The 13,322-nt window shown below is 39.8% G+C and overlaps 1 protein-coding gene and 1 long non-coding RNA gene across 4 annotated transcripts in view; one reads left to right on the top strand and one right to left on the bottom strand.

Annotated features, from left to right (window-relative positions):
* Window positions 1-13,322, bottom strand: part of SLC26A4 (solute carrier family 26 member 4) — a 50,582-nt gene that overhangs the window by 5,305 nt on the left and 31,955 nt on the right. For 2 of the 3 annotated variants that reach the window (XM_077864042.1, XM_077864043.1), the window contains 7 exons: window positions 12,730-12,836; window positions 10,724-10,793; window positions 9,121-9,213; window positions 8,085-8,180; window positions 7,234-7,464; window positions 3,150-3,204; window positions 1,959-2,104 (listed from right to left, as the gene is read on the bottom strand). In XM_077864042.1, coding sequence (XP_077720168.1) covers window positions 1,959-2,104; window positions 3,150-3,204; window positions 7,234-7,464; window positions 8,085-8,180; window positions 9,121-9,213; window positions 10,724-10,793; window positions 12,730-12,836 — 798 coding nt within the window. Of the gene's footprint in view, window positions 1-1,958; window positions 2,105-3,149; window positions 3,205-7,233; window positions 7,465-7,611; window positions 7,728-8,084; window positions 8,181-9,120; window positions 9,214-10,723; window positions 10,794-12,729; window positions 12,837-13,322 lie in introns of those variants that run through there. The other variant, XM_077864044.1, reaches the window with a different exon arrangement.
* LOC144292991 (uncharacterized) overlaps window positions 1-13,322 on the top strand; it is a 49,680-nt gene that overhangs the window by 32,225 nt on the left and 4,133 nt on the right. The window lies entirely within an intron of this gene.

Below are 13,322 nucleotides of genomic sequence, written 5' to 3'. Positions count from 1 at the left end.
GGTCAAATAAAGGGACAGGGAGAGGGTCATATCACTGCATCCGCATATCCAAACACCACAAGTTATGTTTCCTGGAGGAAAGGAAAGTACCACAGGCATGATTTATCACCACTTTCTATACATCTACCATGTATGAGGCTTTGTGCTAGACCGGGCACATAAAAGTATAAGGTTCCTGGTGTGAGGGAGGCCAGTAGTGCTCAATCATCTACCCAGTGAACCAAGAAGTGTATGATATAGAAGTACTCAGTTAAACTCAGTCTAATATTTGTTCAGGGTAAAAAAGAAAAGAAAGAAGAAAGAAAGAAAGAAAGAAAGAAAGAAAGAAAGAAAGAAAGAAAGAAAGAAAGAAAGAAAGAAAGAAAGAAAGAAAGAAAGAAAGAAAGAAAGAAAGAAAGAAAGAAAGAAAGAAAGAAAGAAAGAAAGAAAGAAAGAAAGAAAGAAAGAAAGAAAGAAAGAAAGAAAGAAAGAAAGAAAGGAAGGAAGGAAGGAAGGAAGGAAGGAAGGAAGGAAGGAAGGAAGGAAGGAAGGAAGAAAGAAGAAAGAAAGAAAGAAAGAAAGAAAGAAAGAAAGAAAGAAAGAAAGAAAAGAAAGAAAGAAAGAAAGAAAGAAAGAAAGAAAGAAAGAAAGAAAGAAAAAGAAAAAAAAAATTCCATCCCAGCCAGTCACAATGCCTCCCTGATGGCAGACAAGATTGAGTCTAACACTGGAAGGGGCACTCTTTTTTTTTGGAAGGGGCACTCTTGATGGTTTCTGTGGCATTCATGGCCTGAGAGCTTGAATCAGAAATAGAGTATAAACAAATAACAAAATAACCATTTCCATGCTGAGAAAGAATTTGACACCTCAGTTCTAAATACTTTTAATGCGAGGGTTTTTTTAGATGCTTTGTATGATCCTGCTTTATTGCTGTTAACCTATGGGTTAGAGAATTTTGTTAGACAGAAAATAGAAAAAGGTTTATGAACTTTCAGAGATCAGCACCTTGCATGTAGCTTGTTGATTTCTCCTTTTTTTGGTTTATGTTTTACTGCTTTTTTTCTTTTATGTATTTAAGATCCACACCTTGGTATTTAGTGCTAATATTTTCCCCAGCAGCATTAAGTGGTCTCTCCACTAACAAGAGCTGAAAACAATAATGCACTATTGTTTTCTAAATTAATTTTACTTCAGATATCAACTTCCAATCTACAATAAAAATCTACTTATCCTAATTTTTAAAAAGGAAGCAATTAAAAATATAGCACACCCATGTCACTGGAATAATTACTACTGTTGTTATTTTATAAGTATTTGTTTTATTTGCCCAAATTCACTGAGGGTCCATGAGAGAAGAGGTTCTTGGACCAGGCCCAATAACCCAGCCCAATGACCAGCCCAATGACCCAGTCTGGAATGTGTCAGGAGAGTTGACAAACTAGGGAGGCTCATGGGAAACCACAGTCTATTCTATTTTGTAGGAAATAATTAACTCTAGGCTGACTTGTGATTTTTCTTTTTTTCCTTTTTCAAAGATCACTTGTGACCTAATGGATCCTATTTAAAGACATTTATCATCAGGATTTTCCAGATGGCTGAAAATTTAAATTATACACACAATTGTGCATTTGTATACCCAAATCACAGAAAATCCAAGACTCACCACCTATATTCTAAAAAGGCATTATTACGGCTAATGCCATTTTTTATCAGTAAACCCACACATCATAAAATTGATATGTATGTACTAACAGGTGCTTTCCCATAAATTATCACATTTAGTCATCATATCAACCCAGTGAGGTAAATGTTTTTATTTCCATTTTAATGATGAGAAAAGTGAGGCTCTGAGAAGTTAAGCAGGTGGCCCCAAATCTTACTAGGCTGATATTCAAACCTAGATTTGTGGAATTTTTGCTCTTCACAGAAATCATGGTAGTTCAGGAAAAATAACCTATGTAGAAAGGTTAAAGGTTTACCGTTTCTAAAATGGAATCTTGAACTTCTCGAGATTTAACCTGGTTCTGTAGATGGAGGACAGCATCATGGACGGTCAAAAAGAATATGTCCTTTCTAATGTTATCATTAAAGAAACCACATTTCTCCAGTTTTTCTATCACATGATCTTCAAAAGAAAGAAATAATGTTTAGTCTCTAGGAAAACATATTTTTGTGACATCAGCTGATATTAAATTTTGTCAGCTCCTTAATTTTCAAAATGTGACCCTGCTCTAAACCGAGTTTCTTTTCTAGAAGCACATGGAATGGTCATACCATAACTGGTTGTAGTAGACAGTCTTGGCTCCTGACCACATTGTTTTTGCCAGTGTATTCACCCTCACGCTGCTAGGAGCCTGGCAGCTAATGGCCCACAGCTGTGCCCTTCTCTGAAGAATTTTCCTTGGCCACCAGTTTATACCCTAACCTTGGGTGGCCTACGGCCCTTCACTAACTGATATGGGGGTAAAAAGGCTGGCCTCAGGAAGGAGAACCACGTGATGCTCTTCCTGCTGTATGCCCCCCATGGAATCAGGCTAAGGTAGACTTCTAAACCTATGTCTTCTCCCAGCCTCTTCCCCTGCCCTATCCGGCTTCCATCAGCCCCTCATGAATTCTCATGTCTAATATCAACAAATCACTTGTGCAAGAATCCTTATTTCAGGGCCTGCTTCTAGACAACTCAGCCTAAGGACTAGCATTTTCTTACATACATACACTTGTGCATAAACAGACACAGACTCAGACCCTGGAGGATCCTCTACTTCTAAGAGATCTAAGTCATCCCCATGGTAAATTGTCCCCATTGACTCTGCACTGTCGTCAGGACATACATTTCTATGGCTTACCAGCTCTACTAAACAAATTGGAAGTAATAATCTTTCCAGATTCAAAAAGGTCTGCAGAATGGGTAGTTTCTATTTGTGACACTGAAAAATTTTGGAAACTGATGGTTGAAATGGTTGCACACCACTGTGACTGTACTAAATGCCACTGACTTAATTGTACACATCAGCATGACTAAAATGGCAACTTTTCTATTTTACATCTTTTGCCACAATAAAACATAGCTTTAAAAAAGGCTCTTTGAATATAATTTACCCATATTCCAAGGTAGAAGGAAGGGCATGGGAGAAAGTCTTAGGGGTAGATAGATTTATATATGTACTTACCTTGAAGTGATGCAAAGTACACATTTACATCAATTCTCTGAAATTCTTTGACAATCTAAAAATTTAAAAAAGAATTTGTAACAATGAGTGACTTTATCTGCCCATAATTCAGTGGCATTCAGTTAGTTGCTCAAGAGAAACTAACATTTTCACGCTTATTCAGGTTTTTGAGGAGAGTTGATTATTGGAGAAAAGTTCATTATTGGAAAACCATAGAGGTGTTCAACCTACAATGATGGTATGATTAGGGATGAAAAGACCTTATTTCTAGAGGTGGCAACATCTAGGGCGCAATAATAGCACAGTGCTTGACAGCACAGAGCTGCTTAAAAAATATTTTTGGAAGAAAGGAGTACAGGAGGCTTCTTAACATAGCCCCTGCTGATTGGAGACAAGAGTATACATTTGTATCTTTGAGTGGAAGATATGGAAGTATGGATATGCGGCCGCTGGATGCCAAATATAAAAACTGACCTAAAAAGTCCACTGCATTTTGACTGTATCATTGTAAATATCCTGATTGTGATTTCTGTACTATAGTATTACAAGTTGTTACCATGGGAGAAACTGGATAAGGGGTACGTAAGATCTCTCTGAATTATTTCTTACAACTCCATGTGAATCTATAATTATCTCAAAATTTAAAATTTAGCTAAAAAAAATTCTAGATACAGCCAAAGCAATCTTGAGAAATAAGAGCAAACAAAGCTGGAGGTATCACAAATCCCAGATTTCAAGATATACTACAAAACTCTAGTAATCAAAATAGTGTGGTACTGGCACAAAAATAGACATATAGGTCAATGGAACAGGATAGATAGCCCAGAAATAAACCCACACTTATATGGTCAATTAACCTATGACAAAAGAGGCAAGAATATACAATGCGGGAAAAGACAGTCCCTTCAACAAATTATGCTGGGAAAACCGAACAGCCACATGCAAAAGAATGCAACTAGACCACTTTTTACACCATACACAAAAATAAGACCTAAGTATGAGACCTGAAACCATAAAAATCCTAGAAGAAAACATAGGCAGTAATTTCTTTGACATCAGCCACAGAAATATTTTTCTAAAAATGTTTCCTCAATCAATGGAAACAAAAGTAAAATATAACTATTGAGACTACATTAAAATAAAAGGCTTTTGCACATCAAAGGAAATGATCAACAAAACAAAAAGCATTAAAAAAAACAAAAAACAAAGCCCAGCAACCTACTGAATGGGAGAAGATATTCACAAATGATATATCCACTAAGGGGTTAATATCCAAAATATATAGAGTTTATATAACTCAGCACCTCAAAACCCCCAATAATCTGATTTAATATGGGCAGAGGACTGAATAGACATCTTTCCAAAGAAGACCTATAAATGGCCAACAGACAGATGAAAAGATGCTCAGCGTCATCATGGAAAATGCAAATCAAAACCACAACAATATATCACCTTTCACCTGTCAGATTGGCTAGTATCAAAAAGACAAGAAATAACAAGCATTGGCAAGAACGTGAAGAAAAGGGAACTCTTGTGTACTGTTGATGGGAATGTAAATTGGTGAAGAGCCATGTGGAAAAAAAATGGAGGTTCCTAAAAAAATTAAAAACAGAAATAACATATGATCCAGTAATCCCACTACTGGATATTTATTCATCCAAAGAAAATGAAAGCACTAATTTAAAAAGATACATGCAGCCTTTTGTTTATTGTAGCATTATTTACAATAGCCAAAATACGGAAGCAACCCAAGTGTGTGTCAATAGATGAATGCATAAGGAAGTGGTGTACACACACACACACACACACACAGAGGAATATTACTCAGCCATAAAAAGAGGACATCTTGGCATTTGCAACAACATGATGGATGAACAGACACATGAAAAGATGCTCAACATTACTCAAAATGCTAAGTAAAATTAGCCAGAGAAAGACAAATACCATATCATTTCACTCATGGGAATTTAAGAAATAAAACAAGTGAAAAAGAGACAAAAAACCCCAAGGTCTTTTTTTTTTTTTTTTAACCTGAGTCTTACAAAGAACAAAATGATGGTTACCTGAGGGAGGTGGGGAGGGATGGGGGAAATAGGTGAAGAGAATTAAGAGTAGTACCCTTAAAAAAAAAAAATGGGTAGTACCCTTATATCATGAGCACTGAGTAATGATGTATAGAATTGTTGAATTATATTGTTTATCTGAAATTAATATAACACTATGTTAATTATACTTCAATAAAAATGTAAAAATTAAAAAAAAATAAGACACAAGAACTATGGGCAATAAAAAACTAGAACTTGAGGGATGCCTGGGTGGCTCAGCGGTTGAGCATCTGCCTTTGGCCCAGGGCATGATCCCGGGGTCGTGGGATTGAGTCCCATGTCGGGCTCCCTGCAGGGAGCCTGCTTCTCCCTCTGCCTGTGTCTCTGCCTCTCTGTGTCTCTCATGAATAAATAAATAAAATCTTAAAAAAAAAAATAAACTAGAACTTGACATTTCTAGGGGAAAAAAAAATCAAGACCTCTACACAAGTATAATGTTTGGAGGAATCATAATTGCCCTTATGACATTTGAAAGAATTGTTAGGTATGGGAAACATTCTGGCATTAAATAAGTTACAACTCTCCCCAATAGTACTTCATTAAACCCTTGAACCAAATACAATCTACAATGGATCTGAGCCTCAGACTAGAGTGAAATACACAACAAAGAACAAGATTTATGTTTTCATTTCTGTTGTCAGATGAGTTTCATAATAGCCAGGTTTTCTAAAAGAACTGGGATAGAACCTGCCAGCATATTCTTGAACTCTTTTGTCAAGTATCATCACTTTTCTACTTTACCTGCCTAGTATCCCAGCTCTAAAATCATTGCCTGCCCTTGCAGAGGCAGCCAGGAAGCCCCAAGTAAGCTAAACCCCAGTTAGGAGACATTGCCATACTTTTTTAATAGACTTAAATTTTTAAAAAAATCTTAATTCCAGTGTAGTTTACATGCAGTGTTATATTAGCTTCAGACAGACAATAGAGTGATTCAGCAGTTCCATATATTATTACGCAGCGCTCATCATGGTAAGTGTACTCTTAATCCCCTTCACTTATTGGGGTCATTTCCATTTATTACAACTAATTGCCGGTGCCTTGAACCTGCTTTTCTCCCTGACCCTCTTAATACCTACCTGAAGCTTCACCTAAATTTGACACTTCTAGTCAAGTTGACACCCTGCTTAGTCTGTTTGGGAGCACTTCATGCAGTTGGTTCTAAAAGGTTGCTTAAAGTTTGCCTTCCCCTCTAGACTACTTAGTCGCCTCAGGGCAGGGACTATGGTGGCTTTATCATGTCTCTTGTTTGCCTGATGAGTGCTTGGCATATATTAGGCACTTCACAATTATTTGCTGAGAGAATTAATGAACTTGAGCCTGCATAACTGGTTTTGATCTCATGAATGTTTCTGTCTGCATGCTCCTCAGCTTTTGCTTTGATTTCCTAGATACCTGACCTGCTAATGCCTGGCTTTTCCAGGCCTAACATGTTCCCCGATGGTCTTTATCCTGTTCCTGTTATGTTACAAATAAAAACATAACACTTGACACAAACCATTGTCCATTTTTCCTTCTTCTAATATTCCATTTTCTATATACTCTTAGAAAAATAAAACCTAATGTTAATATTTGCTAACTCTTCTGAACATTCTCTTTATATATACATAAAACATATATAACATATGTTATATAGGGAGCTAATAAAGTAAGCTATTTTATATATTTAAGTCTATTTAATCCTCATAACAAACCCTGTGAAGTAGGTACCATCATTACTCCCACATTGCAGATGAAGAAATCGAGGTACAGGCAGATGACGTAACTTGTCCATGGTGACACTGCCAGTAAGTTGTAGAGCCAGGATTCAAAGCCCTGTCTGGCCTCACAGTCCATGCTTTAAAATATTACACTCTATTGCGAAAGCATTCCTCTAGAAAAAGTACAGACCCAACAATCGTCCTTTTGTAAGACCAGGCGACCCGTATCACGTGTTTACTGCCAAAGCTCCAAATCTATAATCCAAAGCACCAAAACCATACCATTCGCAGTGATCTCACTCCAACGACATCCAGGAAAGACACAGCTCCGCAATCAAGCACGAGGCTATGGATCGGCACTTTGGGGACATTCATTTTGACTGGAAGCTCGGAGTTCCAATCCACTCGAATCTCTATTTCCTTGGTTGGGACATCAGGGTCTTCTGGATCTTCAGTATCTTCATCAGGTTCAAAGGCATCGTTGGATGAACCAGCATCCCTTATAATGCCATTCTAAACAAAGAAAACACTGCCAACTTGATCGCCAATGACTGAGGGACATATTTTTAATGATTCATCTCAAATCACTTCAAAGTCCTATACACTGTTCCTTGGCAAGCAAGACATTAAAGGGATGAACTCTTAAGGAATGAGATTTACCTCAGTCCAAACTGTGATGTTCCCTAGGAAGAAAAATGGAAGAGCAGAGGAGGCAGGAAACTCTTGATTTCTGGAAGATTGTGGAACTTGGCCAAGAGATACATAGGCAGGAGAGTCTGAATAAAAGGTAATAGATCTAAAAGTTTATGAACTTAACTGCCTTCGATTGTGAGTAATTTTTTGGCATCAAATTAGCACTTATTTTGTTCCCTTTCATAAAAATAAGGTTTAGTTCTCAATTGAAAAAAAAAAAATCACACCCTGTGTTTCCAGGGAGTTCTGCTGATTTTTTAATTATCTGCTATTCCCTCTTGCCTACAAGAGCAACTCCACTGTTGTCCAACATACATTGTCATCTGCTTGTACACATCAGGATACCAAAGGGAATAAATCTAATTTTTTACTATAACTGCTTTAATTTTCCTCCGAGAAGAGAAAGAATTTAACAGGGAAAAAGAAAGATGTCACCTCACCTTTGTTGCTCTTAACTGTCCTTTTTTGATGAGTTTCTGTATTTTCCTCAGTGCTTTCAGCCTCTTATTATATACTCGAATGGCATCAAATCCAACCTTTGGAAAGAAATACCAAATTACTTACAATGTAAGTCCAGTTCCTAATGCTCATTAATGGCAATTGTTATCTGGAAAGGTTATTTCTCAAGTGGTATTATTTCCTGAGACATCCTGTCAAAAAAGAAATTCTAAGGTTTAGGGGAGATCTCCCCTATGAGCCCTACCCCACCCACCCAGAGACTCAGGAAACATAGTCTCATAGGAAAAGCTCAAAGCCAATAAAAAACAAAAACAAAAACAAAACAACACAAACAAAAAACAGCAAAGAAAAAACTCTCCAGCTTTAAGTCTTTGTTAACAAATTCCCTTGACATCACAGAGCGCTTTTGTTAACATAAAATAACATATGACCATTCCTATGAACCAGTTTTCTCTGGAACTCACTTAAGAAAACACCGATGTAGAGACTTAGCATCAGAGCTGGGGATGGCATTCAAGACCACAGTGTCTTGCTTACATGTTCCACTTACACTTTCTACCCTTTACTCCAACTGAGCAAACACCTATTCTGCCCAAAGACATGTATCTACCCTTGACTCTCAGTTCACACAGTTCCCAAACACCCAACATAATCGTGCCTCTGCCCAACTGCCACACCTAGCCAGGTCAGTCCAATGCCCAGGGATGGCTCCCTTCTGGGAAGTCTTTGCATTTACTGTCTCTATTATTTATGTGGAACTCAAGTTGGGCCTGGAGACATCTCTACTATTTTTGTCTTCCATAGTGATTGCCACCTGGATTTTAACATATATGACATTGTCGGTCTTTTCCTATCCCCAAATAGATTGTAAGTTACTTGGATGTTATAATTCTTAATGCACCATACCAATGGACTGGGGTGTAGGGCCTTAGCTCAGTTTGAGCCGATAAACACCTGTAGAACGAATGAAGTCTCAAAGGAGGTTAGAAACCAAATTTCTAGAGATAAAATACTCACTGTGGACTTGATACATTTTTTAAAACCATCAACGTTGCCATAAAAAATAGGACTAGAAAATCTAAGAATCTTCACTCCTTCAAGTTCTTCAATCTAGCATTAAAAAAAATGTGTGTGAGGTTAAATAATCTTAGGCTTCAAGTATTTTATTAAATTTCTGGTTTTGGGGGGCACCTGGGTGGCTCAGTTGGTGAAGCATCCAACTCTTGGTTTCAGATCTGGCCATGATCATAGGGGTCCTGGGATGGAGTCCCTGTTGAGCTCTGCACTCAGCACAAAGTCTGCTTGTCTGTCTCCCTTCCCCTCTCCATCACCATCCCCATTTCCCCCTCTCACTCTCTCTCTCTCAAATAAATAAAATCTTTTAAAAATAATTTCTGGCTTTTCCACTAGGAGCCAAGAGCACTCATCTCTCCCTGAATAGGCGCTCCCCCCAGTTAGGAGGCCACAGGTTATTCAAACTGCTGGAACTTTACAGTCTTTTAGAAGGTCAAGCTAGGAAGGGCCTTCATAAGCAATTAATGCAACCCTCTGATTTCCAGATGGAGAAACTGAGGCTGAGAACAGTGACGTGATTAATGCTTCAAGTTCATACCACTGCCCTCCACTTTGTTCTTTGGCCATAATTCTTTAAAAATAGAAGATAAAAATTTAAAAGGTAGCAAACCAAGGGGATTTGCAAGTACTGAGGCCTGTGATGGTATTTGCTTGTTCTTACCGTGACACACAATGGCCAGACAGAAAGTGGAACTTAACAGAATCCTAGACTTTTCTAGGCTTTAGGAATTACAGCAGTTTCAGTCCAAACCCCTGAGATGAGCAAGCAGGTGCTGGGAGGCTGAGCAACATGGGCAGAGTCTCCCCAAGGTAGAGCCTAGAACTCTGAACTCTCAAACTCAGCCCATGGTTCCCTGAGCCAAAAGATTCTCTACTGTCATGTTTAGCTCTGGGCTGCACTTGGCTCAGCATAACTGAGAAAGATTGTGGAAATAATTTAAGTAGCAGCTAATGGAATTGTTTTTTTTCTGCATTTTTCTTTCTCTGCTTTTTCATCATCATTTCCCCTGGTGACCACTAAGCTACTTTATTTGCAGGGAACAAAAGCCCATCAGTGGGATGTGTCTTGTCTTTGTGTTTTCCATTTCCGGTATTATATATTATTTCTTCTGAGATTAGAGCAAAATGTCAAATAAGCTTCCTTGTTGACAGAGAACTTGGAAGTCTCATGTTAGAATTTAATAAGATAACCTTACGGGGATTTCAGATCATTTCATAGAGGATAAGGATTGCATAGCAGAGAAATAGAATTGTGAGGCAACTTCTGGAAATAATTAAACTGACTGTTTTTAAAAATTCCTCTTACGATGGTTTTACATTAAAAGGACATTCAAACTAGCATGGACACAATTCATACAAACCATGGATAGGAGAAGGCACATTGGGTCAAAGTTTTCATGACACAGCCCAGAGGACTTCTAGACCTTCCTGGAGAAGCCTTGCCCGTTGGCTGCCTCGTTCCTGATATGCTGAAGGAGAAACCTGCTGCCCCGAAAATCCAAGCTAGCAAGCCCAAGTCCAGCAATTGTCTCACAAAGGCACTTACATTTTTGTAATTTGTGGTACTTTTGTAAATGTCTGTGCTAGGAATGCTTCCAAGGCCGTTCCATGAAGGACTGAAAGAAGAAAAGATTAGGTCAGGATTCTTGGGAACAGGCCTACTTTGGAATAAAACATTAGAAGAAATCACAGATTAGGAAAGAGGCCACCGTCCTGGCGTTTTTGGATGCGTCTTCAGTACAGATGACATCTCCCTGCAGCTAACTCTGAAGCGAACAGCTGGTGTTTGCATGGGCCCTGGGAGGAGGACGCCTTTCCTGAGGGCTGAGAGAGGTCACGAGCATCCCACTTCCATGGGCATGACACTTCAGGGGACCAGCAAAGAGCTTTCACACAAATTCTACCTCAGGGCCACCCTACTTCTGGAAGGTCAGCAGTACTATCTTCATTTTTACGGGTCAGCGGGCTGGGGTTCAGGTCTGAAGGGCCCCAGAGGAAGGGGCAGGGCAGCCTCTACATTTGACCCAGAGCTCCTCACCGCCTGCACAGTGCCTGGCTCTCGCCCAGGAGGAAGTTCTTCCCACCAACCAGACTACCGACTTCCTGCTCCTGATGCAATCAGATCAATCCCATGAGTCTACAAGTGTGAGCAGGCCCAGGTGCTAAGCACGACCCCTGAAGGAAGAGTATCTCTTTGGGGTACTCTCAGCAACGCACTCCCTGGAGCAGCCACGTAACTACTGGAAATGGAACACTGTGGAGGACATGACTTTTGCTTGGCTAAAAGCCTAGTCACCAGATCAGCAGCTAAAACGTGCCACTGCCTTATCCTCAGCTTGTTGGGCGAGGCCGAATTTCCACGTAAAGCTCATAGGCTACATCGTCTCCCTCCACAAACCCTTCTCTCCCAACCACAGCCCCACAAGGCCTAGTAGACACTGAGGCAAGTAGAGCAGGAGAAGCAGCATCTTCCAAGGACGGGTTCGGAGTTCTGTCCCAGCAGCACACTGGGCACGTTGGGAGCTTGTGAACTCTCTGGACTCTTGGGCACCCAGGTAAGGGCGCCGAGGGAGTGAACACAAGCTTTTAGGGAGACTCCAGCATGCCAGGGTAGGGAAGAAGTAGGAACAGGGGAGCTAGCTGCTAAGAATAAGAAGGGTGGGCTTATGCTAAGTAGAAGACTGATGCTTTTCCAGATTTCTTATTCCTCTGTGGCCCAAGCACAGGCAGAGAAGAGGCCAGAAGCCTGGAAAGGTCACGGAAGTTTTGAGGAGAGAGACAGGCTCTGTTCGCCTCTCTATTGGGACAACTTCACAGACCCAGGAGGGCACCTACTAAAAGCCTTTCAAGAGTCAAAACAAACCCAACAAAGAAACAGATACTCTCCCTGACGTCAAGCCACGTCATTGCTTGCTTTCCCTCCGCATACGACCCAATGACGTCTACTTCATATCATGTAGCTGATTGGGTGCCTGCTTCCTTTTCTGAATGAACTCTGGCTACAACTGATGCTTTCAAAGTCTCCTGTTCTGCATTACTGGCTTCCGGAGAAAATGAGCTGTACTATATTTAGCAGCTACCTGTCCCAGGCCCCGGGCCTGTGCCCTACACACTGCGTCTCATTTGCAGAGGGGACCACAGAGCCACCTCGGTCCTTTGCTGAGTCACAAATCTTTTAGTCTTCCCACCACCGAAAGGAGAGCGCAGCAGGAGAGCACATGACTAAATGCACAGATCTGGGAGTGAGATGCATCCCGGTTCAAATCCTGACTCTGCCGCTTACTAGCCGTGTGATCTTGGGGAAGGTTCTTAAACTTTCTAAGCTTCAATTTGCTCACCCATAGAATGAGAATAATAAAACCTATTCATGGGATTCTTTTCCGAAGACTAAAATGACAACATGTGCCAAGCACTATTGGCTTAATTTGTAGAAGCCCTCGATATATAGTAACTACTATGAAAGGGGGGTTCCCTATGTTTTATCAAAATGGTATAAGAAATCTCAGGGTGTGTGGTTCTGTTTATGGGAAATCTGGCTCTTACATTACTCACAATTGAACTCTCAGGACCACAGTGAGCAATCCAAACATGAGACCAGCTAATAAACCAAGGTCCAGCCCCAGAATGATGGATGCTATGCACGTAAACACCCAGATAACCTAGGACAAAATGGAAATGGGAAGGATTGCATTAATCCATCGGGCACCATCAAATGAAACTACCTATAAAAACAAGAAGATCAATTGTCCATGAACGAATTACAGCTTTTTAAAATATTCTGACTTCCTTTAATGTTTAAGTGGGAGTGGAAATTGACCTTTCTGATAAAGACCATTTGTCCCATTTCAATGTGTGTGTGTGTGTGTGTGTTTTAAGATTTATTTATTTGTTTGTTTATTTATTTATTCATTTATTTATTTATTTATTTATTTATTTATTTATTTATTTATTATAGACATAGAGAGAGAGAGAGAGGCAGAGACACAGGAGGAGGGAGAAGCAGGTTCCATGCAGGGAGCCCGATGCGGGACTTGATCCCGGGACTCCAAGATCATGCCCTGGGCCACAGGCAGACGCCAAACTGCTGAGCCACCCAGGAATCCCCCATTTCAATGTGTTTTAATTTAATTTTTGAATAGGGAAAA

This window comes from Canis aureus, chromosome 21 (genome assembly GCF_053574225.1).
Source record: "Canis aureus isolate CA01 chromosome 21, VMU_Caureus_v.1.0, whole genome shotgun sequence".
Classification (NCBI taxonomy): domain Eukaryota; kingdom Metazoa; phylum Chordata; class Mammalia; order Carnivora; family Canidae; genus Canis; species Canis aureus.
The sequence above is the reverse complement of the archived record's forward strand: the minus strand, read 5'-3'. Positions and strand labels throughout refer to the sequence as shown.